At 42.6% G+C, this 26,677-nt stretch overlaps 1 protein-coding gene across 4 annotated transcripts in view; it reads right to left on the reverse strand.

Annotated features, from left to right (window-relative positions):
- Positions 1 to 1,045: 1,045 nt before the first annotated feature.
- The window catches only part of IL20RA (interleukin 20 receptor subunit alpha), a 39,077-nt gene continuing 13,445 nt past the window's right edge, over positions 1,046 to 26,677 (reverse strand). Inside the window, exons 1-7 of one of the 4 annotated variants that reach the window (XM_077144119.1) lie at positions 16,209 to 16,370; positions 13,635 to 13,770; positions 9,334 to 9,515; positions 7,826 to 8,001; positions 7,130 to 7,274; positions 3,864 to 4,003; positions 1,046 to 1,993 (exon numbers count right to left, since the gene is read on the reverse strand). In XM_077144119.1, coding sequence (XP_077000234.1) covers positions 1,217 to 1,993; positions 3,864 to 4,003; positions 7,130 to 7,274; positions 7,826 to 8,001; positions 9,334 to 9,515; positions 13,635 to 13,770; positions 16,209 to 16,218 — 1,566 coding nt within the window. In that variant the 5' untranslated portion in view covers positions 16,219 to 16,370 and the 3' untranslated portion in view covers positions 1,046 to 1,216. Of the gene's footprint in view, positions 1,994 to 3,863; positions 4,004 to 7,129; positions 7,275 to 7,825; positions 8,002 to 9,333; positions 9,516 to 13,634; positions 13,771 to 13,924; positions 14,265 to 16,208; positions 16,371 to 26,677 lie in introns of those variants that run through there. The other 3 variants (XM_077144120.1, XM_077144121.1, XM_077144122.1) reach the window with 3 other exon arrangements.

Here is a 26,677-nt window from a genome sequence, read left to right on the forward strand (position 1 = left end):
AAGTCTTTGAAAACACTGTTGCTAGAAGTCTTACAGAAGATATTGTGGGGAACCACAACGGAAATAGAGAAAAACAATTCTTCCAAGATAATTTAGCAAAATTTCCTCTGCAAGAAATGGGAGTGAAGACATATGGGACAGAAAGATTTTGATTTATGCCCTAGGTGCACCCATCCTTGGCAAAGAAGCCCTCTGTTTCATGTTCTCAGTGATTGGCCATGCCGGGCAGACAGTGCCTGGGTTGTACAGAGAACTTTGTCCTGCCCTGACTCACCTTTGCACCAAGCTCAGCCTGGGCCGTGGACCTGTCCATGTTGCAGGCTGAGGAGACAAGTGCCCCTCTTCACAGCTTCGCTCACTTCCCACCAGTGCACGTGGCATTGGGTCTTATTCACTTTACAGCAGTGGTATTTTCGTTTGCACAGTTGTTTAGGACTTATGGGTGCGGGAATAGAGTGAAAGGAAGCTGTTTTCACTCAGAAGACTTACCTAAGGTGGGGCGTGGTATGTAAAATCCCGGAGTTGAGGAAAAGCCAATGATAGGGTTATGGGGACTTGCCAACGCTCTAAAACCTCAGCGTCTGAGTTCCACCTGCCCCTCAGGCTGAGGGGGGAAGCCACGAAGACCCAGACCCCAGCTCCTGAGCTGGAGAGGCCCTGGCTGCAGAAGTGGCCGCTGCCACCCTCAGACGTACCTGCCAGCACTGGGTGGACTTGTGGGTGTGACAGAGTACTGAAGCAACAAAATTAGAGACACTTCTGACATGCTTAGAATGACGAGAGATAGAAAAATGACTCAGAATTAGATTTCTTTTTACAAAGCCATGAAGTATGGCTCAAGCACTAAAGGATTTCAATCCGAAGCCATAAAGACAGGCAAGAAAATTAGCTTGTTCAAGGTCTGCCTATCAAGCACGGCAGCCACATTTAAACGACATCTCTTCTTGATGCCACCCACGATATGGCCAATATTGATGAAAAGAAACACTTTTATGGCAACCACTTCTTGCCAGGCACTGTTCTAAGTGCTTTGTGTGTTCCATGCGAGGGCGAAGAAAGCCAGTGCTGGGAGCAGAGGGCAGGAGTAAGCAGTTCTTCCTGACACTGAAAAATCTGGGCGAGCTGCTTTCACCCAGGATGGCTGCTGTGCTGAAACTCATCTTTGGCCCGCCCGTGCCCCACGACAGTCGGGGTCTGGCACAGGGAAGACTCGGCCTTAGTCTCCCATCTGCACACACAACCCCCACTCCTCCATAAACTGCAGCAGATAGCTTTCCTTTCCTGCCGGCGGCTCCTCCGGAGCCTGCTCCTCGTAGAGTCTGGACAGAAGGCCGACAGCGGGGTGCCCACAGCCCCCCTCAGAAGGCTCAGCCCCCTGTGAGTCGTGCCCCCAGCCGGTTAACAAGGGCATCTGCAGCCTGCCTGTGCAGGAGTCCCAGTCCACCAGCGTCGTCGCTGCCTCTTTCTCTGGCCCCTCCTCGGTGCCTGTGAGCTCCTGAGCCAGGGGCTCTAAGTGCTCGTGCTGGGGGATGTAGGAGAGCAGCAAAGCCTGTGGCCCCAAGGCTGCTGGAGCTGCCCATTGCTCAAATAATTTTCCTTGCATGGACAGCTCCTGCTGCAAAGTAAGGTCTCGCTCTTCAAGCCCCATGCAAATGCCAGTGGTCCTCATGTCATATTCATATCCTGTGCCGGTTTTGTCCACGGGGATGGTTCCACTGAGCCATTCTTGCTGAGTGAGGGAAGGATCTTCCAAGAGAGCTCCCACGCCGTGGGAAGCATAATCCAAGTGCTTCACCTCCTCCTTGTGCACTCGGGGACTCGGGTCCTCAATGGGCTCAGCAGCCCCCCGGGTGGCCCCGCTCTCTTCCATCAAGCTGATATCCGTCTGAGGAACTGTAGAATCACCCACAATCGTGAGCGTGAGAAAGTTAAACACGACTTTTTCAGCAGGTACAAAGAATCTTCGGTCCAGTTCGTTTCCATAAAGCAAAATCTATAAGCAGACAAGAGAATGGTTTTCACCTTTACAACTTAGAGGGACATTAAAAACAGCTGTTAAGTAGATTTATACTGTCACCAGAGAGTTTTAAAGACCTGTTCTTACCAATTTGCAAAAACGAAAGTCTTGCTTGGAATATACAGAAAACTTCACTCAGTGGGAGGCAAAAGACACAAGACACCTAAAATGCATCTGAAAGGGTAGGTGGGTCACTGGGTGAGTGTGCATCCAGCCTGAGGACCAGGGTATTCAAGAAGTGCCCCGACTTCTCTTTAGTGACTGAGTCAGCAGAGGCAAGTCAATTTCTCTGGGACATGATTTTTCTTCTGTAAAATCAGACTCTTTGCCACATGAATAACGAAGGCAGAGTAAGAGGTTGTTTGTACAAATGCTTTGTTATTTACAGTTTCAGGTAGCAGTGAGGAAGCAGTGGTCACCTGGGCCACCAGCTCTTCTTTAAGTAGCAGTTACTGTGGATGATCATAAAGACCAGTAGGAAAGGGTGGGGATAGCTTTACTTACATTCCCTAGACACCATTCTAGATACGTTACATTAGTCTGTAAAGGGAAAGTTATCTGCAGGTAGAGAAACCCTACAATATGTCAGAAAAGTAGACTTGATATTAAAATTTTTCTGGGATGGTTTGGAAGGTGCCGATTATCTAAGAGAGTTTCAGTTCTGAGCTCAGCTTGTCCACTCTATGATGTCATTTCATTTAACTGTTACAAATGGGACCTTGGCCTCATTCTTTTGAAACTTTCTGGTTTCAGAATCTCACATGTAAGCAAGTCTCCTGTAAATTTTCTTCCCAGGAAAGGTCTCTATGCCATTAGGAGGCTAACTGAAATCTAGATACCAGGGAGAACAACAGAAAAGTTGAAAAAGTTGAACAGCTACGAATGAACGTGTTGTGTGACGTGAACGCATGTTTTAATAATTCCCCAAAGAAATGATCTTTTTTGTTAGAATATGTACCCTTCAGTGGGTGGCCCAGAAGCACAGGATTTAATTCTGTCTTCTGCTTTCCTGCTTCTCCTCACCTTGAGTGGTTATGCCCTGGCCAGCTTCCTGTGTCTTTCACTCTCATCCCACATCCTCTTTCAGACCCTCCTCATCTCTCCCCTGGACAGCTGCCACAATCTCTAATCACTTTCCTTGTCTGTGGTCTCATTCACCTAAAGTTGTCCTGTCTGGTTGGATGTGACACACAATACTGATGATGACACTCCCAACTTTGAATCCTACAGTGATTTCCCTTTGTCAACAGAATAAAAAGCCCAAGCTCCTGAGACTAATCTCCCATCACCTAGCCCTATCGCCCACCCCACAGTCTTCTCGTTTGTACCTACTGTTCAGGAACCTTACAGTCCAGCAACATGCCATGGCTTCCCACACACAGACCTGCCTTTCCCTCTGTCTCCTCTGCCTGCGCTAGGTGCCCTGATACCCACTCATCTTTCCCCACCAAACCTTGGCCTGAGAATGTCTCCTGATGCCCACAGGGAATTCCAAGTGCCCAGTGTGTGCTGCCATCCAGCCTTCACGTGTTGCTCTGAAATCCTAGTCCCCGACTAGGGCTTGAGCCTCTGGAAGGGAGGGGTCATGCCTGCATTTATCTTGGACCCCAGGACCCTGCATAAGGTGATCACTAAGTGCACAGTCTTTGTCAGAGCGAAGGACCTTTTATCTTTGGCTGTGGGAATGACCTAATCTAGTGCAGAAAGGGGTTGTTAAAACTCATCCACAATTTAACTTTCAATTCATTCAGCTCACAAATGGAACTATATCTGTCCTAGAGCCTCCTTTCACATCCTCCTGGAGCTGAGTTGTTTTCACAGTGAGCCTGCAACACTGAGCACTCACCAAATTTTCTGGGTGTTCCTCTTTGCCAACATGGATATATCTGTACATGAAGTAGCCCATCGTGGAAAAAATAACCATGATAATGGATACTGGCAAAACATACCAGAAGATGATTTTAACCTCCCACACTGCTGCCTGGTCTGTTTTTAAAAAAAAGAGGGAGGGGGAGATAGTTGTGATTTGGTGTGGTGGGAACACATTAGCAACAATGAGAGGCTTTGGGTAGATGGCTTACATTGGGGAATTCTGTTTTGTCACCTGTACAATGAGGAGTTTAAGCCTGATGTTACAGGGGGGTCTTAGAATCCTTACTCTCTCTGACAATAAGTTGCCTTAAGGAATCACCTGGACTCACCTCAAGCCTTTACAATAAAGCTACACTAATAATCCGAGTCAGTAGATAGTCCAATATCTTAGGTCTAGCCTTAAGGTTTAAGAGGGCTTCCAGATTTGAGGGTGTGCACATCTCTATTCAGACAACTCACAGCACTTCAAAAACAACCACAAAACCTTCTCGTGGAGAGCCCGTTGAGCTTCCTGTCCTTTCCACACTGCTCATGGGGCTCCATCTTTCCCAGATCTCCAGGAGGGGACAGGAACGTGTGGAATTCCCTTTCAGATGAGATGAGTTCTCTATGAACCACAGAATCGTCCTTGCACTGGCCAGACAGACTTTCTGGGGTAGGGTGGGAGGTTGGGGTATGGGGGGTGGAGGGAGGTGGCCAAGCCAGGTGTGCTGAGCATGACAATGAAACCTTTCCAGATCCTTGTGTGGTGTTGGTGAGAGTCCACTAGGGAGTGACAAGACGGGTAGTTTTAAGAAAGCAGCCCTGGTCTGTCACTGAACAGCCAGCGGTTGATGCCTAGGGCATGTCGTGACTTATATTTGCTGAGCTGTGGTGCTTTCGGCTGCTGAAAAAGGAGCAGCTTTAACATGAATGATGAGAGCCCTAGTGGATTCCTCAGCCAAAAATAACATCAGCGTGACTGCTGTGGGAGCATCCCCATCCATGACGACTTTGAGTGCTCTTGATACCTGGGCCTGAAAGAAAGCAGCAAGGTCACAGAAGGGTTAAGGACAGGAAGCAGAAGTGTCATGGATGGGAAGGGCAAAGAGCAAGAGCGGATGGGTCAAGGTCAGGCTCTTCTCTGGAACCCTCCTGAAAGGTCCACCCATCCCTGGTTCCACACAGAATGTGCCAGCTGTGCCAAGCAGGTGTCTGAGCACCACCTGCTCTCACGGTAGGCTGCAGCTGTGTCTGAACCTCTTAATACGGCCCCTGGTCCCTGCGTTGATGACCTTGCTTAAATTAGAGGCAGCCTGGACAATGATGACTGATGGCCATTAGTGGGCGCCAGCACACGTCTGCCCCAATAAACCTCATAAACAGGACCTGTGTTTTAGGGGTTGGAGGAGCTGTGGAGAGCAGAAATAGAATGCAGAAAGAACAGCCCCTAAAGAAGTCATTCTGGATTCAGAAATGTGAGCCTCATAGCAATGTCCTGGAAAGTTACATCTGATGGCCCAACACGGGAAAGGGCAAAACCAGAAACTGCACCTGGTTATTTGTTACTTTTTTTTATATTAGTGAGAAAGCCAGCTGCCCCTACTCACCAGGAAGAACTTAATTTAATCTGCAATTTAGCTCTGAAAACTGCGTCAGTTTTCAGTGGAATGTCCTGCCTACCGTGTGCCTGCTGGTCAAGCTGTTAGTAAGCAGGGTTTTATTTTACTTATTTATTTTTTTGCCCAAATACAAAAATGGTTTCTTCAGTCTGCTTTCTGTGGCCTTTTGCTTGCTTGGCTTCTTAGATTTATTTGACAAACAGTAGAGAACCCTCAATTTTAAAGGAAAAGGTATGATAAGGACAGGGCTTCAAAGACAAAACTTTTTACTTTTCATAACCACTCATAAAATTTCCTTTCTGTTCCTTGGGGTAGGTTCCACTTGGAATGTGGGAGGGAAGAGGAGAGGGAGGCAGGGGTTACGCCCCCACTCCCCCCCACCCCAGGAGCAGGACCTGAGGGCCACCGAGGCTGGGACCAGGGGGGACCACTGGTCTCCACGGCAGCAGGTCTAGGAGAGAGAAAGAGAAAAGGGATGGGTGAAGGGCAGTTCATTCACTGAAGCCAACTTCAAGACTTCTTTCCCTGTCAGGTTTCGGGTTCTGAGTTTAAACTCTTTAGAGCTCTATGTCTCCTGACAGAAAGTGAGCTGTGTCCAAGCATGTTCCCTGGCAGTGCAGTTCAGAAAAATGAGAAGGAGACAAATGCAAGGAAGGAGAAAGAAGCAACTGGAAGAGTGAGAGAGTAACTGCTGACTGATGGAACCTGGAGCCCACACAGCCAGTCGGGGGCGGGGGTGGGGGTGCTCCAGGCTCCTCCAGGCGATGTGCGTTGCCTCTAACGCACCTCTTTGTATTTCTGTGGGGGAGCAAGAGAGTCCGTCCTCAAGACAATGCTTTGTTTCCAGTGATAAAATTGTCCATGTTCTTGAAGACTTCAAGAAGTTGTGCTTATTGGAGTGATTACGATTTTAAAGAAGAAAAAGGACAAAGTTCTTAATTGTTGCTTCTCAAGACAGGCTGGAGGGAGAGGGTGGCAGGCCTGTGGTGCCAGACCCCAGGACAGGTTCTGAGCTCTCCCCAAGGGGTGGAAACCCTCCCTGCCCTTCCCCACGCCCACGGCCGCGTCTCCCGCTGCGCAGCGCGTCTCCGGGATGTCACTGTCTCTGCCACCTGCTTCTAAGTTCCACCTTGGTCAGTGTCCTGTGGCTGCATAACAAAGTGCCATGAACTGGGAGGTTTAGAGCAATAGGCGTTTCCTCTCTCACGGTTCTGGCGTCTGCAAGCGGGCACTGGAGCTGCGGGCCCGGGCGGTGCTCCCGCTGAAGGCTGTGGGGCAGGGGCTGCCCGTGCTGCCCTCCGGGCCTCGCCAGGTACCGGCAGCCCTGGGCCATCCTCGCTTACAGATGCATGGCCGTCTCCACTTGCTTCCCTCTTCTCAGTGCCTCAGGTCCTCTCTCCTCCCTGTTCAGACCCCGGACATTGGATCACGGCCCACCCCACTCAGAGGACCTCGTCTTAACCTGATTCCATCTGCAGGGACCCTACTTCCAAAGAAAGCCACCTTCACAGGTGCAGGGGTTAAGACTTCAACATACCTTTCTCGGGGACGAAACTGAACCGCTCACACACAAGTGGCTGTGTCCAAATCTCATCTAAACTGCCATCCTTCCTTCCGGCTTTATCAGATTTCAACTTACCTTTCAAAGTGCGGACACACTGCCTCTCTGAAGGCTGAGTGGGGCGAGGGGCTCCTGGGATGTAGGACTCCACGTGGACACAGTACAGGGTGTCCTGCTCCAGCCAGCTGAGCACCCACGTTTGGTTGCTCACACACTGCGACCACTGGAATGGAAAATTGCAAACAGCATTTAGAGCCTCACATTTTGGGGTCCACCCCCAAACCCCAACAATTAAAGAGGAAATTAAAGACTAAGACACAACTAAACCATCTACTCTAGGTCCAAGGTTTTTCTGCAACAGTTTTAAAGTGTCCTTTTCCTGTAGCCCAGTGGAGCATGGTCAGGAACTGATGGGAACAATTCTAAATAATCATGTCTCAATGGATGTTCTGATGATACTCTGTCCTTTGTCCTTGCTAATATTTTTCCCTTTTGGAATGTGACTGACAGACATTCTGCAAAAGAAAGCTCTCCATCAAAATGAGGCAGCCAATCATTCTACACTCAGACAGGAGCATCACACATGAGAGAGTTTTAAGCCAAGTCTTCAAATTTTCTACACGTCGGGTCCAGTTGTATTTTGCATGGTCTCTCTTTGAATATCATCACTTCCCAGATTCACATGAAAAGGATCAACACATCAAGGCCTTCTGTCACAGCCTAGCTACAAAAAGTGATATGTAGATTACAAGCCCCATCCCATTTCAGGCTTACCGTTCTACTGGATTTGGTATTGTATACGGACACATTATACATCAAATTGGAGTATATTTGTTGCATGGAAATAGAACTGTCTTCTGGATTCCTCTTCCACTTCTCTGGTGCCTTTAGAACAACTGTAATGGATTTCTCATCTGTAGTCAAAGCAACCGCTGGTGGACCAATTTGGGCTTAAAAGGGAGAGAGAAGAAGATATCTTCACGTTCAGATGTAAAAATTACCACGGATAAAACTACTCTATAATTCAACTGCAACCAGAGCCTCCAAATCCGCCCTCTTAAGCGATGCCTCAGAATGCTCAAAGGGAGAACCAGATTATGCTGAAGCTTGAAACGATCATTTTATACACACCTAGCACTTGGAATGCTAAAACAGAAAATTCAAGTCTTGCATTTACTTAGTTCCTAGCCACATGGACAAACAGTAATTGATGATGGAAAATACAGTTCAAAAGTTTATAATATTTCTAGAACTCGAAAAGTTGGCGATAAATAACAGTAATGTGATTTTGTAGGTATAAAAATTAGGCATGGAGAAATGAAGCACTGTAAAGACCTTCAGAGAGATGACTGGATTGGAATATTCTAGAATAGAAGTAAACAAACTTTTGCCATAAAGGACCACACAGTAAATAATTTAGGCTTTGAAGGCCATATGATGTTTGTTGCAGCTACTCAGCTCTGATTACAGCAAGAAAACAGCCATAGTCAATGTGTCAAAGAATGAGGTGGTCATGTGCCAACCAAACTTTATTTATGGCCACTGAAATTTGAATTTCATATAATTTTCATGTCTCAAAATATTGTTCTTCTTTTGATTTTTAAAAAAACATGTAACAAGGTTAAAGCCATTTTTAGCTCTTGGGCTGCAGAAAAATAGGAAGGGTAGGGCTGGATTTGATCTGAGGGCCCTTGTTTGCCAACCTCTAATCTGGAAGACACCAGGCGAAGCTGGCTTGGGACCTAAGGATGCTTCCAAGATTCATCATGGTGGCCCTGAGTGGGCCCTCCATGGCTGGACCAGTCACAGGTCAGGGGAACCCAAAACTGAAAAAGCACATTCCAGGAAGACATTGCCTTACTTCTGAATTGCACGTAGAAATTCCATCAACACACAACCACGCTTAAAACAAGAAGAGACTTACTTTGACCATCGGGTCCATCTTTCCACAGTCTTGGGGACACATATCAAAGATTCATAAACTCACAACAATGAAAACAGCTGTTCTTCAAATTACATAGCCTATGGTAAATAGTAAAACTTAATAAAAATGTGATCTTCTTGCCAACTGGTGCCGATGTGGGAGCTGGGCAAAGTCTTAGCGGTCCCTTGGCCAACAGCATCCCTGCGAGTGATTCATCTTGACATGGGCACTCGGCCGGGGTTGGCGGGAAGGCAGACCGCAGAGCACTTGTCCCGGGCAAGCCTGTCTCAGTGGATGGAGTTGTTAAACCAGGGCTACCTGGTATCACATGTGTTTGACAGACGATGGCATTACTTACTTTCTAAAAAAGGATAGAATCGTCCCGTTTCTGCCCACTCGGAACAATTTGTTTTCCAAATGGCCTTAACTTTGGCATAATATTGGTGCTCGTAGTCTGAGGTCTCAGCAGAGAGATCACAAGAGGTCCTGCTGATATTTCTGCATTCAGGTTTATTCAGCCATTTCTTCTGCCCATATCTGCTACGAAGGAAACTGTGGATTAATGATGAGGTGTCCCCTAGGCCTTACAATAAGAAAAAAAAACAGCCATTATTACATAAAAATGAATGGAGCTTAAGACCTTCTCTTTGGAAAAACAAAAGTGCCTGTCATTGAGATAAAAAAGAATCCGCTTTTGCTGCTGGCAATTTTAGTCATTAGCTGTCAGGAACATGAGTCACAGTTTCTGTAATTACCTTTCTTTTCTGCGAGTTATAATGTGGATTGTACATTTTGAAAGCATCAGTTTTATTTTTTATTTTTGGACTACAGTAAAAATTTCACATATTGTGTGATTAATTCTTCTAGTAATTGTCTATGTAAATTTTCAGTCCACCATAAGGTCAGCTTGATTGGCTGTTTTAAGAAAAGCTAGGCTTTTTTTTTAATATTGGAAGAAAAATTATCTTGGCTTTCTTTTTTAAATTAGAGTTGTAGGTTTACAAAAAAAAAAAAGCATAAAATACGGAGTTCCCATATACTACCCTATTATCACCTTTTGCATTAGTGTGGTACATTTGTTGTAATCCATGAAAGAACATCTTTATAAGTGTACTATTAATTACAGTCCATTATGTGCAATAGGTTCACTTTTGGTGTTTTACAGTCCTATGTTTTTCTTTTTAATTTTTATTCTAGTAACATATACATATATATAACCTAAAATTTCCCCTTTTCACTACATTTGGCATTCTTTTAAAAATTTTAAATCTAGTAGGGAAAATTTTAAATCCAGTAGGGAAAATATGCTAGGTTGGGACACACACCAAAATTTGCATTTTCAATTATTATGGTGATGGTGATGATGATATTGTTCATGTCTATTACTCTTTTCCTTTGTTAAAAACAGAACACCCTTAAAAATAGGTAAGGAGGAGTTTTTTTTAGCACTTTTCAGATGGAGAAACTGAGATACAGAGGGTTTAAGTGATACAGAGAGGGTTGGAATTTAAATGCTAGTTTTTACAGTAGAGAACTTGAGAACTTTATTTGGATGTAAGGTATTAAATGCCCTTATTTTTTATTAATATTTAAGTTTTTAATTATCTCACTATCCTATGACAGTGCAAATCTTTCCATCTGTGCTAGTTCGAGACTGCTATATACCCCAGAAAAGCCATATATATATTTTTTTCCATATTCTTTTAATCTTACTCCACACTTGTGGGGGCAGACTTATTATTTGGATGGGATCTTTTGGATTAAGTTGTTTCCATGGAGATGTGGCCTACCCAACTGTGAGTGGGACCTTTTGATTAGGTGGTTTCCATGGAGCTGTGTCTCCAACCTTCAATGTGGGTCTTAATCCTCTTACTGGAGTCCTTTGAGAGGGAACCATTTTGGAAAAAGTTCAGAGTCCACACAGACAGAGATGTCTGGAGATGTGGAAAGAAAACGCCTCTAGGGAAGATGTTTGAAACCAGAAGTCAAAGGACCAGCGGACTCCAGCCATGTGCCTCCCCAGCTGACAGAGGTGTTCCAGATGCCATTGGCCTTTCTTGAGTCAAGGTGCTTTTCTCTGGATGCCTTAGTTTGGACTTTTTATGGTCTTAAAACTATAAACTTGTAACTTAATAAATGCCCTTTATAAAAGCCAACCCATTTCTGGTATATTGCATTCTGGCAACCTTAGCAAACTAAAACACCATCTATGGAAATTTGGCTGGAAATATGATCAGGTGAGAGAATTTTCTCTATGGCTTTTGTCTAGACTCCCCCTAGGCCAAGAGGCTCTTCCAAGTAATTGTCATTCCTTCCCACATGATGAGAATTGAAATTAGTTACACAACAGCAGCAGTAGCAGCTATTTGTCAAGTGACGACCATGTGTCTAGTGCTTTGAATTTTGTCAGAATCCTCAAAGAAGCCTTGGGAGGAAGGTACTAACATTTACACTTTACAAATAAGGGAAAATAAGAGTAAGAGTTAGCTCCTATTCAGGGACTTTTGGCTAGTGACAAGTGGGATCTTTTAAACTCAAAAGCCCATGCTCCATCTCAAAAGCCCATGCGTCATCACCCTTCTTTAAACTGTAGCACCATCTCAACATGAGGTTAGCTAATAAGACAGAAAATTCACTGCACATAAATGGTACAGTTAGTCAACACAAAGGTACTGGGTAAAACTTGTTCTGAACAAAGTAGAATGAATTCAACAAGCATTTATTGAGCACTTACTATGTGCCACTCAAGTTTGCTTGACCAGGAAAATGCACATCTTGGATTTGAACCATGTCCCCTGCCATTGCTCTTGGTGCTACACTATATTTTCTACACTAAATTCATTTGGTTTCTGCAACTGAAACTTTGGTTGGATTGACATCTATCTGGAAATGAACTCAACCGAAAAGCTTAAATATATATAGTATGTGACCTGCCCCAGGTTCCAGCCAGGTTGGTAGTCGGGGCACGGTTCTAGAACCGTCTGGCTCTAGAACCGTGCTTGGAGCCCTGGGGTGGTGCACGCACCTCCCTGCTCACCGTCCTGCTCCCACGCTTCCACCTGCATGGACATGCAAGAACTACTGCATGGCAAGCTTCTTTGTAAAAGGTTTTTTTTTTTTAAGTTGCACAATCTAAATTGTTTGCATGCCTAGAGCAGTAATGACTGTGCCAATTTGTTGTTTATCCCTTTCTGGATTACATGAACATGCCAAGGGCAAGCTCTTTGCTCCACCTAATGGAAAAGGAGGCTAAGGCATATACCCATGAGCTATTTCTCATTGCAGATCGTCTCTTCTTTCCTAACCCTCGAACTCCTGAAAAACTCCCGTGGAGAATGAAGTTCTAGATAAAATAGGGCATTGTGAATAGCAGTTGAAATCTTTAGATGGATTTAGTGGTCAGAATTCTTTTTTTCCCCAAAGATGAATATAACTATTGTTTTTATAAATGTGGTACATATTTCTTAATTCAAACAAGCAAAACATTCAGAGAAGTATAATCAAGAGAGAAAAAATCAGCCTGAAGCCCATCACTCTGAAATGTTTAGTGAACATGATTCTGGATATCTTGTCGTGCTTATATATAAACAGATAACTGAATATACTAAAAAAAAATGAGATTTTACCATTCATGTGGTTTTAATGAAAGTATGAACTTTAACTTAAAAAAAAAAAAGAGTTGAAGTGAAACTAGAGGAATTGCTTTAAAACCCAGGTCTCCCGAGATCTTTCAAATAGCAAAATGGTTTATGAAAACTACTGAGAGTGTAATTATTAAAATAATGAATATTTTCATTTTAGATCACATCTAATGACTTTCTGCTATGGAATTTGTAGTTTCCCCCCAGCTCTGATTTCATTAGATATATTACATCAGGTCCTATAACTGTAGTTCCCATCACTGTTTATTCTTCTACATTTAGATGGATTTGTTGTACATTGCCAGTCTTTTGACACAACTTTGCCATTACTAAATTCTTCATTTGAGTTCATCTGCATCTATCAGCTGGATATCATCTTTGGTTATGCTCCCCCCTGCCTCCTTGTCCTTAGAAAGTCTTAGGCGACTGATATCCCTTGAATTTCTGTTTGCTTGACAAAACTAATCTCTTGATCTTGATAAGTGTCGGAGGTCACACTTCCTCTTCTGGCTGCTGTTATAGGGCAGTCTGGACAGGGAGCTCTCCCCCCATTCAACCCCACTTTGAATTCTGCTTTTGCTAGAATGGCCATAAAATGGTTGCATTTTCTTAAAGTTCAATAACTTCACCAGGATATGCTTTGTTATGGATTGCATTAAGTTTTCTTAGACACAGTTGCACAGAATTCTGTACCAGTCTCATTAGGTCTAAGAATGCCTGAAATTTCAAAAGATAGATTAACTTGTTTGCTCTCTCCCATAGCATAATATTTGATTGACCTCTTTTCTCCATTTAAATAACTTTCCCTTGCCTAAGGACCTAATGCTTCTGTCTCCAAGAAAAAAAAAATCTTTTATTTAATCTAGCAAAACATGACAAGAAAATTTAACATGAAATATCTAATTTTTCCTTTTGTTAAGATACTCATTTAATACCATAGATGGCTTATCTTTGTACAAGGAACAGGAGTCTGACTCTTGTGTTCATAAATCAGCTGAAAGCAAAACAGCCAACTTACATGAAATACTGCACCATATAAATAACTTCAACTCCTTTTAGGCCCTCTGGTGGATTCCACTGTAGGACATTCCTCATGTTTATGGATGAGAAAGTTATGTTTGTAGGTTTAGGTAGACCACCCACGACACAGGGAACTGAAAATGGAGGAGAAAGAAATTGAAGGCTCAGTGAAACAAAGGAAAACATAACCCTGCAGTGGCTAGGATGGTCCCCAACCATTCCTGCCTTCCAGAGTTCATTTCTTGTGTGTCCCTCTGTCACTGAACCTGAGCTGACCCTGTGACTCACTTCATCCAACAAAATGTGACAGAAGTGATTCTGGAACCAAGACTTAAGCAGGCCTTCTAGCTTCTACATTTGCCCACTGGAAAGCCATTTTACATGGCCCTAAGCTGCCATGCAAAAATTTGGGCTACTCTGCTGGAGCGATCCCATGGAGATGTCATATGGTGAGGGAGAGGCTCAGCTGTGTGCAGGTCCCTGATGAGCCAGACTTCCGGCCAAGGGGCCAGAATGAAGTCATGGTGAACATTCTAGAACTATCTACCATTGAGTTCAGCTACACGAGAGAACCGGAGTGAACCCAAGAAGAGCTATCCAGCTGAGAAAAGTCAATCCCCAGAACTGTGAGAAAAAATAAAATGACTGTTTCAAGCCACTTAATTTTTGGCTTGTTTATTATGCATCATAGATAATTGAAACAATTCCTTTATATGATATAGAAATTTGCAATGAATAGCTCTGAAAGGTCAAATTTCTGCAGGTTGGAGTCACAGTTGGCTTTAATTAAAGGTAATAAAAAAATAACCAGAAAAGGAACCACTGAAAGAAGACTTCAACTGATATGTTCAATAACTGGGCTCTGATAAAAATAGCATCCTAGCGGATTAATTTGTCAAAATCTGTAGGGAAATGATAAAGAGCTGAGAAAATAACAAAAAACGAGAAAAGGGACAAAAGGAGAATAGGAGGGCACTTTCTTATAGAAGAAAACGAGGATGATCATGAATTAAACAAGAAAAGTTCAATGGTAACACATAAGAATCAAAATACTATTATAAAATATTGGAAAGATCACAAACTGCAGAGTAATATGTAATCAGACTTTACGAAGAACTTATCCTATCCCAAATGTACATGTTCTAGTCAATGAACTTGGAAAATATAACAGCAAACCAAACTTTGGAAATAAGTCCCCTAATTTATGTGTAAATTAGCTGGGACTGATGTCAGAGAAGGGAATGAACTGTATGCTTGGATTTATCCAGGCCTAAAGCCAGCTCTATGTAATACATTCTAATTCCACAAGCTAAAAGAAAAGAGAGCAAAAAATCTTTACTTTAAAATTAAACTTTGTAAAATGACTCTGATTCTAAGCCAACATAAGTTCCTTAGCATGTGTTCATGTAAACAAAGCATAGGAAGTGAAGTGTGTGTGTGCATGCACCCTTAATTTGTAATGACTTCTTCCTTTAACTTGACCATCTTCTTATTTCAGTTGTATTTTTAAGAAGGAAGTTAAATACGCAAAGTCCTATCAACTGTGAGTATGCGGTGTTAGTGGAGAGGATCTTGAAAGGACTCAGTCTGCCCATTGTCCTTCTTTGAATTCTATTCTTCTAACTCTTTGAAAACATTGTGGAGATCAACCCCTGATCTTTTTCTGGGGGTAATGTTCAGAGAATAATCATCAATGATTTAATAGCACTGTGCAGTATCACTAAATTCTAGATTTTAATGATGTTTTTAAGGATGAAACAGAGAACATTGGAGGCAGCACCACAGAGCAGCTCCCAAACCTTAAAAAGTGAGGAACACTTGTTTTTTTTTTGCATGAGCAGGCACCGGGACTCAAACCCAGGTCTCCCACGTGGCAGGCGAGAACTGTGCCACTGAGCCACCGTGGCCTGCCTGAGGAACACTTTTAACATCAAACAATTCCAAGATAGTTCCGGGTCTAAAATGTTGTAGTTCTACATCTTTAGATAACACCAAGAACTATCACTGATGGGAGGTGTTACCAAACATGGCTCTAGAGACTTAACTAACAAGGAATTAGAATTCTGATTCATGGCAGACATGAATTTGGAGATATAAAACACAAGTTATCTTAGATATTAGTTCACGCATATTTTCTCAATGTTCAATCTATACACATAATTTTCTCCTACTAATGTTTGACTTTTAATATAAGTCGACACTCGACAGAACTCTCAAGATGCCTAAAAATACCAAAAAAGGTTTAGAAAAATAACTTGGGAAAAGATAAATTGATAGCTTATTTTAACCTTTTTTCTTTTTTTTAAGAATGCTGTCAGGATACAAAGCAATTTTGCTCCTCTGAAATAAACTATCCTTTGGAATATGCTGTTAATCTTTAATGTTCATTGATTCAACAGACCATTTTGATTAATGCTTTGTAATTGCTTAAAATGGTCTACCAGAAACGCTACACCAGTTATCAAACTTTCCCAAACTCTGATAATTATATATTAAATACAGAAAATTAATAATCTGACAATATTAAAACATGAAACAATTTTTTCATCATGCTATTCTGTTTTTTCAGTACATTTTATCATCAGTGCTGTGAAAAGTATGGACAATTCCTCCGCAAGTCCACATTACGGGTAAACCACACGTATCACCACCATCGCGGTAGCCAGACTCCAAGATGGCCCCCAACCATCCCTACATCCTGGTATTCACAGCCTTGCGCAGTCTCCGCCCACACTGCACCGGGTTGGTTTGTGTGGCCAATAGGCTATAACAGGAAGCGATAGTACGTCACTTCCGAGATTAGGTTATAAAAGGCACGACACCGGGCTGTTGCTGTTTTGCTCTTGGATCACTTGCTCAGGCGCAAACGGGTAGCTTGTAAAAAAAAGACCCGAGGGTCCAGCCGACAACCAGTGAAGAACTGAAGCTTCTCGCTAAAAGGCACATATATGAGCTTAGATCTCACTAAGATCTGCCTTCACATGACTGCAGATTTAGTCTCCATCTTCGCTGCAACCTCGGGAGAGGCCTTTAGCCAGAGCCACCCAGCCAAGCTACAGCTGGATTCCTGACCCTCAGAAGCTGTGTGAGATGATGAACTTGTTTAGAGCTGCCCAGTTTTGAGGTGATTTGTTATACTGCATGGACAACCAATATAATAAAGAATCTAAAAATGAGAGGGACTAGGAAAGACCAAACACTAAAAAAGAAAAAGAAAAAAAAAGACTCCCTTTATTCCCCAATAAATGTTACAAAGGTCTCCTTTAACTATCTTGAAAGATTTCTTTTTAATAGTTCAATTTCAATTTTAAGAAGAAATTAAAAATCCATCGAGAAGCTTAAACTTATTAAGTTTTTAGCAACACGTGAGAGTCACAGTACCAATTTTTTAGATTTTGTTTTTTAAATATAAATACTTAGTTCAGCTAATATAAAATACACTGACAGGTTTCAGAGTAGTAAACACCTTTAAATAGAAATACACTTTAAATGCATGTTATAAATTTGTACAGTATTTCTGGGGAAAGAATAAATACTCCAACCCAATTTTTAGTCCTACAGGTTCTTCCCTAGGATCAACATTATCTTTCTTTTGACTGAGGCAGCAAATAAACAGGTTTGGGATCGTTCCCTTATAAATAAATCACAGAATGATCTTGGGGCAGCTATACCCTGAGGAAAGTTGGTCACATCTAGATATCAGCCCATCTCTGAGACGCCCCAAGGACAAAAACTGGCTTGTTATGGCATGGTCTGTTGATATCTGAACCATTCTTTTTTATCAGAGCAAATTAATCCATGTTTGTCATCTTTCTTGACATTAAGCCCAGCACCTCTTGCCTCTCTGCTATAGAAACTTTACTTCCAGAAATGGGTGTTTATTTGCTGCTGTGGGTTGGTGGTAATCTGTTTATCTGCATTTTGTTAATTATGGAATTTTACTGATGTGTCTTTGATGGATTGGATGGTTCTTACTACAGGTTTGACCTTTCTGCAAAGGAGTTATAAAGGCTCCCTCATTTGAACTCCTTGCTCCCTTGGATTAGCCCTAGGTGAGCTCTGGCTTCATGGCAGGTCTTCTGGTATGACTGAAAGAGAGATCCCTTAATGACAGAATAAGAGGTTCTGTTTAAATAGTAAATGTAGTATATGCATAAAACTCAATTTCCATAATACTTTCAATTTGATTCCATTGGTCTCTATGTGTGTCCTTGTTCCAGCACCATGCTGTTTTGATTACCATAGCTTTGAAGTAAATACTTTAAAACCATGGTAAATATTTTTAAAACCTTAATATATTACAACATTTAGTTGGTGTAGGGCAAATGGGTTAGTATATAACAAAATGAATGATCCACGTTTGTTGGGTGCTTACCACACAGCTGGCAATATTCTATGAGCTTTACATGACCAATCATTCAATCCCTGTAACAATCCTATGCATGATTACTACTACTATCATCCCCATTTTATAGATGAGGAAACCGCTTCACAGAGAAGATATGTAAGTTGGTTGTACGAGATCACATAACTGATAAAGGAGCTGAGTGGCTCCTCACTCACCAGCCACCCTAGAAACACAGTTCCTTAGTTGAATTCCTTAGGTGAATTTAAACGAAGATTGAGGTAAGGCTGATGGAGAAATACGTATTATTCTAAGAGAGTAGTATATAAAATAATTTAAATGTTAATAAAATTATTAGACCAGATGTTAGCAAAATTTCTTTTGGTTTCTATCACATCTTGTAGTGAGAAACCTTTTCTTTTTCCTTTCAGTTCTGTCCATATCCAATCCTAAGAATGCAAGTAAGAACATCATAGGGTGACTAGAAAGGTAGAGGAATTCCTGACGATTGCATCTGGACCTATCCTGGTTTGTCTTAGTTACTGAGTTAAGGACCTCTATTAATTTGAAACTATAGTAAAACTTATGGATGTGGTAAATATATTTTGCCTTGCTCTGGTTTGAGCTCTTTGCTTCCCACATAAAATCAATCTATGACCGCACACAGTCTACTCCACCTGCACTGATGAGAAACATTCGTTTAGGACTCACTCAATTTTTTCAATCAACTAATATTCACTGAGTGGTGACAATGTGGATTTTGAATGGTGAATAAATAGATAGGTTCCTGCCTTTAGGGAGCTCCCACACTAGTGAGAAGAGAGACACCATAAAAAAGTAAAAGCTTAGTCAAATGCATTCTTGCACAGGTGGTGGTCAGACTATGAGCTGTGGGTCACAGAACAGACTTAGATGGAGGCTTGGGAGTCAGCCTTGGGCCAGAGTGAGCAGCGTTCCAGGCAGAGGCCATGAGAGGAGAAAGAGCCCATCTAAAAAGACAGTGTCTCTGGAGCTGTCAGAAGATGAGCATAAGCATAAAGAAGTGAGGAAGACAGGAGCCAAAATGAGATTGAAAGAGAGCACAGGGTCAGGTCACCCAATGCTTCATAAACCTGCAGAATCTGAATTATATTTGAAATTCAGAGGGAAATTACTGCAGCCTCTTCAGCAGGGGAAGCCATGAGCTGATTGATACTTCTCATGGATTACTTCATTGCAGAGGGAAGAAAAGATTGGAGTGGGGCAATAAGAGAAATGTGAAGAGCAGTAAAACTGTAATTGCAGTAGCCCCAGAGAGAAATGGCTGCCCCGAGATGGCTGCTGAGATATGGAGAGGAGCAGGCAACTTGCAGCTGCGTTTTCAAAGTAGAAACAAAGCAGAGCTGAAAGAGTGTCAGTAGCAAGACAGCCACGGCACTGAGAGTAAACAAATAAGGGTTTCCATTTACCTTTTTTGATGATACCCAACTAGAATTAGCACAGATTTTGGGGAAAAATAGCACCTTCAGTTGAGAAAAACCATTTGGTAACTATTATTCTCTTGTGGTTTTGTATCTTTACGAAGTTCTAGGCACTGTGTTTCAAGTTTGGAAAACATAGAGAAAGACACTCCTTTAAAAACATTCCTATTGAGATAAGTCATTTTTCTGAACTGCCAGTACTAAGATAATTTAACCAGCACAAAAGTGAAAATATGTCACACCCACAAATATCAGGGGTGTGTGCCAATTTCTAGGTACCAAAGTACTTTTGTTCATATAGATCTATGGCCTGGAAGGACAGCTTGGATTCTCTGATAGGCCTCAGATTCCATGTCCCAGATCATGAAGCTGCTGGATTTACATACATGGCTTTATGGTCTGGAAGCACCAGACTATAGTGACTTGGTTGGATGCCCAGGGCTCTTCAAGTCTAGTCTGGCCTCTACTTTGGCAATTCTGCCAAATGCACCAAGTTCACAGCCCTGCCAGATTATGTGCAATGTCCCAACTCTCTGCCCATTTTGTGCCTTTACGATTTTGGTTCCCTCTGCCTGTATCTTCTGGTACAGAAAGACCCCTTGTTCCTCCATGTGTGCACCCATTTATTGCATACTGGCTTCTAATGGGATGACGGGGTCTGTTCTGTCTTGTAGAGTGTGCAGAGTCTACCGGAAGGGGCTGGGCATTTCCGGCAGCAGTCATTGGGGTGACAGGCTGGTCCTTGGAGAGAAAATGGACCTCAGAAGGCCTCAGGAAGGGGAAGAAACCGGGGCTCCCCTGACCTTCCCTGTCTAGGGTCTGGACTTTGAGAAATGTAGGGATACTGGAGGTGTGCCCCCGAGTAGTAGGTGTTCAAGCTGGTCTCTGCCTTGAGAAAGCTGCGAGGGGTCATCAGGGAGGGGTCCACTTGCTGAACTCCAAAGTCACAGTTGCTTCACTAGATCTTGCTTAGACGTGTTCTCCCCTCTCAGAGTTTTTTGTGGCTTGGCCTTTGGGAAAGACTTCCTGTCCAGCTTCATCTGTGTTATAGCAACCTAGAGAGAAAGTCTCAGGCCTACTCTTGGGTCCTCTGGTAATACAGAATAGATAAATGACGTTTAAAATGGGCACATCTATGATAACTTTGTGAGTGGAGTCATAAAACGTGGCTGCCTCGCTGGTTCTAACAGTTACCTTGTACACAGGTCTCTGGGTTGGGCAAAACAGCATGTGACATCTTCCTGATGGGCTCAAAGCTAATTCTAGGGATGTTTGAGTATGTAGCAATTTTATTTACATGCCTGACAGTAACAGGTAGCTCCCCCTTGTTATACTGTGGGGAAAGCCGATGCATAAATGACTGTCTGGTGATCCACAGTAAAAAGTGTGAGGTTCTGAGACATGAGATCAGAGAGCCCGAGAACTCGGCCTTCCCGCCTGCTCACTATTGACGGTACTTTCACCAACCAGTGAGCCACCCCACAGCCTTCCCAGCCATCAGCCCAGGCTCATGACCAGTCAGACCAGCCCTGGCCAGACCAAGTCCCCAGCCCCCTAGCTCTCTTTGACCTTGGAAGGCTGGAGCAGAGGGAAAGCGTCCCCAGACTCTGAGCCACTCGGTGTGGGGTACTGTGTCTTATGGTCTTTGAAGTCCCAATTGCCTGGCAAATAAATATTTTTGATAGAACCGGCCAGGGGCTCATGGAGAAGACATCAATCCTGGTGGCAGGGCAGGGCAGGGCAGGGCAGGGATTCATCTCCAGCATCTACATTTTGCTGGAACAAGCTGGACCATCAAATCCTGTTGCTTGAAATCGCCTTTGATAAACTTAGTTTATCCACAAGCAATTGGCGTGGCTGAAGATACACAGCCAATGCTTTCTAATGAAGGAATAGTAGCACACAGCAAGTGGTTGCTACATACTGCAAGGGTATTTTGAGATAGGAAAAACCTTTACATGCTTGTGGGGAAAAGAAAATTCTACCACCTGAGCATGTTTTCTACTGTGGGGAATGAGGTTAAAAAGGATTCAAGGGGCTGTGCGACAGTGGCTCAGTGGCAGAATTCTCGCCTGCCATGCCGGAGACCCAGGTTCGATTCCTGGTGCCTGCCTATGTTAAAACAAAACAAAACACTGCAGAAAGCAGAATTTGTAAATAACTACATGCCAGTTACCCAAGAAGAGGAGGAGAACAGTATGGTTGCCTTCAAATATATTATCTATATGTTGTTCTAACTCCTTCATCCTGAAAGGAAAGGCATATTTTCTCCTACTGCAAGTTATAAATGATTTCTCTTGAGAAATATTAAGTGCTCTCTCTCTCTATGCTAATGATATACCTTGAAAATTCTTCCAAGGTAAAGCACTTAAAATACGATTCTGAAAAAAAGAGACATGAGTAAGTATGGTTTGTGTGAACAATCATTCATGGATCCTTGTTTACCTTCCCCCAGCTGCCATCCCTACTATTATTTTCCTGACAACTCATTGCTGAATTTGCATGTTTTCTCCATAATGATACTGCACATGTATTCAGGGCTTTGCCCTCTCCCCCAGCTCAATGGCTTCTTCCCGCCCCCACACCCCCATTGGTTTCTAATATTTGTTTATGTGAGTGGCTCACAGGGAGGTTCTACAAGCGAAGGTTCTGCAGCCACACTGGGGCATCCTCCTGCCCCACACTTACAAGCTTTTTGTCCTTAAGTAAGCTACCCAATTCCTGTGCCTCAGTGTTGTCATCTATAAAATGGGAAGCTACCCAATTCCTGTGCCTCGTTTTGTCATCTATAAAATGGGACAATAATATCTTGTTTGCTTGTTGGGACGATTAAAGAACATTCATATTGAGCATCTAGAACAGTGCCTGGCCCAAAGAAAGAGTTTAATAATCATAATTAATTTATTGCTCTCATTTTACAGCTGAGCACATAGAGGCTTGGGGAGCTTGGATGACTTGCCTGTGGTCATTTGGTGGAGGCTTGAACTCAAGCATCCTGGACAGTGACAAGGCTCTTTCTAGCTGCTCACCAACTACCACTGGGAACTGCTCAGAAAACAATGTTGTAGAAAGAAAAGTTTACATGAGCTTTACACATTTTGACATGTTATAATCACTGCTTTTCAGGAGAAATATAAGAAATCCAGTGAGGTAAGCTCAAGAATTTCTTCTTCCTTGAAGCTTTTCCTGGTGGAAGTGGAGATTCTGCTAGGCGCTAGGGGGACAATTGAGGACAGAAACCACAGAAGCTCCCTGCTCTCAGGAAGCAGGTATTTTCTGATGCTGGGAAATGACCCATCAATATAGTTCCCTGGCCAGGGAGAGTGTGTTGATACAGATGAGTGACACAGGAATATCAGTGTTAGTTCTTTGTAGCCACACCGCAATAAGTGAATCTATGTGCCTAAATGTATTTGTGGATATTTGCTGTAGGTACCTGATTGCAAGAAGAACTTCAGAAAAGAGAGGCTACTTCCCAGAAAAGACTCAGTTGCATTAAGATGATTGAGAGAGGATAGGACCAGGAGATTTTCAGTGTTACACTGATGGTTACAGCTATCTGGGCATCAGTGAAAGGTTGTATAAGACAGGAGGATGTAGGAATGACCAAGTATCGTGTTGGATTAAACATCATGAAAAGGCAGGAGAGTATTGGTGAGATATGTGGAAGAGAGAGAGGAGAGCAATACAACTTTCTTCAGTGCAAAGGTGCTAGAAAACCAGGCGACCAGCTGGAACTGGCATAGGGAGTACCTGACGTGTGATAGATGTGGCCTCACTGACCCAGTTTTCCTTTTAGAGAAGGACCTGACCTGCAGGAACTGGGACCCAGGGAGACAGCCTGTGGAGGAAGAAGACTTGAGGGATTCAGGCACTGAGGGAAGGGGGGTTATTAGTAAGAGGAAGGTGGTTGATCTAAGCCAAAAGGAGAAAACATCTTGCTAATTTTTTGCAAAAGGAAAGTTGTGCCTGGTGTGTGTGATGTGACTTGATTGTGAAAACAATTTCCTGGAAGAAGGAGAACAATTTTCTGTCAGCAGTGTGAATAGCAGCGGGGATGCTTACAATCTAACCGCTGTAATCTTATTAGGGCAATGGGAGAGTGATTCTGTAACCAACATTAGAATTACTTTGGATTTGTAATCAAAATGGTTCTATGATTTATCTTTGGCTATTCACAAATAATTGTAAATTCCGGTTTTATAAGCCCAAGTCATTTTACATTTGCTTTTCCAAAATGTGTTAAATTGGATTTTTAAAAAATTCTTTATATACAAGAAAAAAAAGAGAGAGAGAGAGAGAGGCTACCTAAAAAAAATAAATATATTGGAGCTTACTCTTCAAGGAGGGGGGGTGCATCTTTAAAGCGGTTCACTTGAGAAGCATTTTCATTATCCCTGCAGCTTGTAGCATTTGGGGAAGGCTTTCTTTCAGCTACTATTGTCCTTAGAGTTCATTTATAAACACCTTAAAAATTGAGTCTCATGGTTTGACAAGCACACCTTGTTGTTTGCTCAACATAGCATTTCTCAGCGTGACTGCCTGGGTTTGTTGGAAGTGGCTTTGAATGCTTTTGAAAATAAAATCCACTCCCCAAAGAAGAATGGGCTCTTCTGATAAATATGTGTGAGGCACTATATGGAAATTTGAAAAATATAAAAAGAGTTTAAGAAACACATTACTGCAAGACTTCTGTGCAGAGCCTCCCAAAATGCCTATTTTGAAGATGCTGTTATTAATTTGTGTATGCAGGTGTGATGGTTAGGTGCTGGGGTAAACTTAGCCAAGTGATGGTGCCCAGCTGTCTGGTCAGTCAAGCACTGGCCTGACCCTTGCTGCAAGGATATTTCGTGGCTGGTGTGTTAAATCATCACTCAGTTGATTGCAGCTGTGGCTGGTTACATCTGCACTCAACTAAGGCGTGTCTCCCACAATGAGATAATCCAGTCCGTTGAAGGCTTCTAAGGAAGAAGAGAGACTCTTTCACTGCTTCTTTAGCCAGCGAGCCTCTCCTGTGGAGTTCGTCCGAGACCCTTCATTGGAGCCACCAGCCTCACAGCCTGCCCTGCAGATTTTGGACTCTTCTATTCCCACAGCTGTGTGAGACAACTTTATAAATCTCATATTTACAGCTCTCTCCTGTGGGTTGTTTCTCTAGAGAACCCTGGCTAACACAGCAGGCTCCACTCTTTGTCGTCTCTCAAATGAAATGCTCATCCTTTCCATCCTTTTAGAAAATAAGCTTTCTGAGGGCAGGAACCTGATTATTTACAAGGTTGATTGCTGATGTGGATTGAAATCTGTACCCCCGTTTGGACATGCCCTGGGTCTTGGTCGCCATCCTGGTGGGCGTGGATCCATCGTAAGTAAGATCTCTTCAGGGTGTCACTCCAGTTAAAGGGGCAGCCCAGCTGAACCAGGTCAGGCTTTAATCTGGATTACTAGAATTCTTCATAAATTTAAGAAAATAAGGAACAGCAAACATTCTAGCTGTCAGTATGACGGTTCTCAGAGGCCTTCACTCTTGAAGATAATGAGCATCAAATTCTCTAAGCCATCAAGGAAATAAAGTTCAGATAAATAGCCCAGAAAGTAAAGAGGCTGAATTGAAACTGTTTGTGACAGATTTAGCAAAATGAATTCTTCATGCTATTGTGATATATATATATCAATATATATAGTATTTTTTTAAACCAAAGATATATTTGCTGGTATAAAAATGTAAATAGTTTATTTTTTTTTCTTTTCATATGGTTCTCTAATTAAATAATAATCTCCTTTGATTTGGGGGAAGACTAAAACCATGAGACATTCAATAAGATCACTTTGTATAGACTAGACATATTATGTGATGTGTTTCAAACAAGGTATAAAATATGGAAAAATTAAACCTACATTAATGATGTTATGGAATTTACAGTATGAAATTTGTGGGAAAGGACTTGATGCATACTTTCACATGTGATTTTTCTTTTTTTTTTATTAATTAATGGAAAAAAAGAAATTAACCCAACATTTAGAAATCATACCATTCTACATATGCAATCAGTAATTCTTAACATCATCACATAGATGCATGATCATCGTTTCTTAGTACATTTGCATCGGTTTAGAAGAACTAGCAACACAACCACATGTGATTTTTTAATGAAGGCTAGAAAGAAGCAAAGGAAAATAAAGCACTGGATGGGATTTAATCTTAAATCATTTGAGAAAAGCAGCAAAAAAAAAAAAAAAAGATTGCTTTACTGATTGGCCCCAAGGAAATGCTTTTTTTTTGGAAAGGAAAATGAAAAATACATTTCCACATATTCAAAGGTAGTAGCTTTCTAATTTACTCACTGGTTCAGTAGTGCAGTGATTCACATGCTCCCCAGTTCTCTACTCATCTCCTCATGTGTTTCCACGCCGTCTATTATCTACTCCTATCTACCTCTCATACCTTCTCAGCCATCTACCCAGCCAATGCATTTAATTAACGTTATAATAATCACTAGTTGTAAAAATAACTAGCATCACTATTAGTAATAAATATTGCCATGGTTTACTTTTCTATGGGGCCCTACAGTCCCACAGAAATGGAGGGGGTGGGGCGCAGATATAAAAAGGCATGGAACGCTGTGCTTTCCCTGCAGGTACACCAAATTCATTCCCTATGCAGAACAACATTCCTAGAGCAGCTACCTCTGAGCCCTTAACAGCAGTAATGATTCAAACTGCTACTGTGTTACCATGTAGGGTATGTGCCTAGTTCACTGTTAGCCAAAGATTAATCAACTACAGCATGTATCACCTTCTCACTAGGGAACACCAGAAACACACAAGCATAATTCATCCTTCATGCAACTCCAAACCAGGTGGTAATCAAGGAAACAGGAAAGAATGGCTGGAAATCCTGTAGAGCACTCACCCTCTTGGTATGAAGTAGAACAAGGTCTGTGGATGTAAGGGATTGTTATGTTGTTGCTAGGGAGAGATGTGGGAGCCAGCTGGGAAGATCTGATGGAACACATCTATTAGTGTTGGGCAGAAGCTGATCTCAGAGACACAGGGGCAAGGAGTGAAGGAAGGCTCCCACAGGCAGGGGCTCCGTTGTGAGGGGCGTGAGGCTAGGCATGGAGACACATCCACAGTTGGGTGGTGGCCATCTCTAAACTTCAGAAACCATCACGCCGTACTCCGTGCTAGTGCCTTTCCTAGATGAGGAAGCTGAAGCCCATTCTAGAGACGTGATTA

The sequence above is a fragment of the Tamandua tetradactyla genome, chromosome 25 (assembly GCF_023851605.1).
Source record: "Tamandua tetradactyla isolate mTamTet1 chromosome 25, mTamTet1.pri, whole genome shotgun sequence".
NCBI classification, from domain to species: Eukaryota; Metazoa; Chordata; class Mammalia; order Pilosa; family Myrmecophagidae; genus Tamandua; species Tamandua tetradactyla.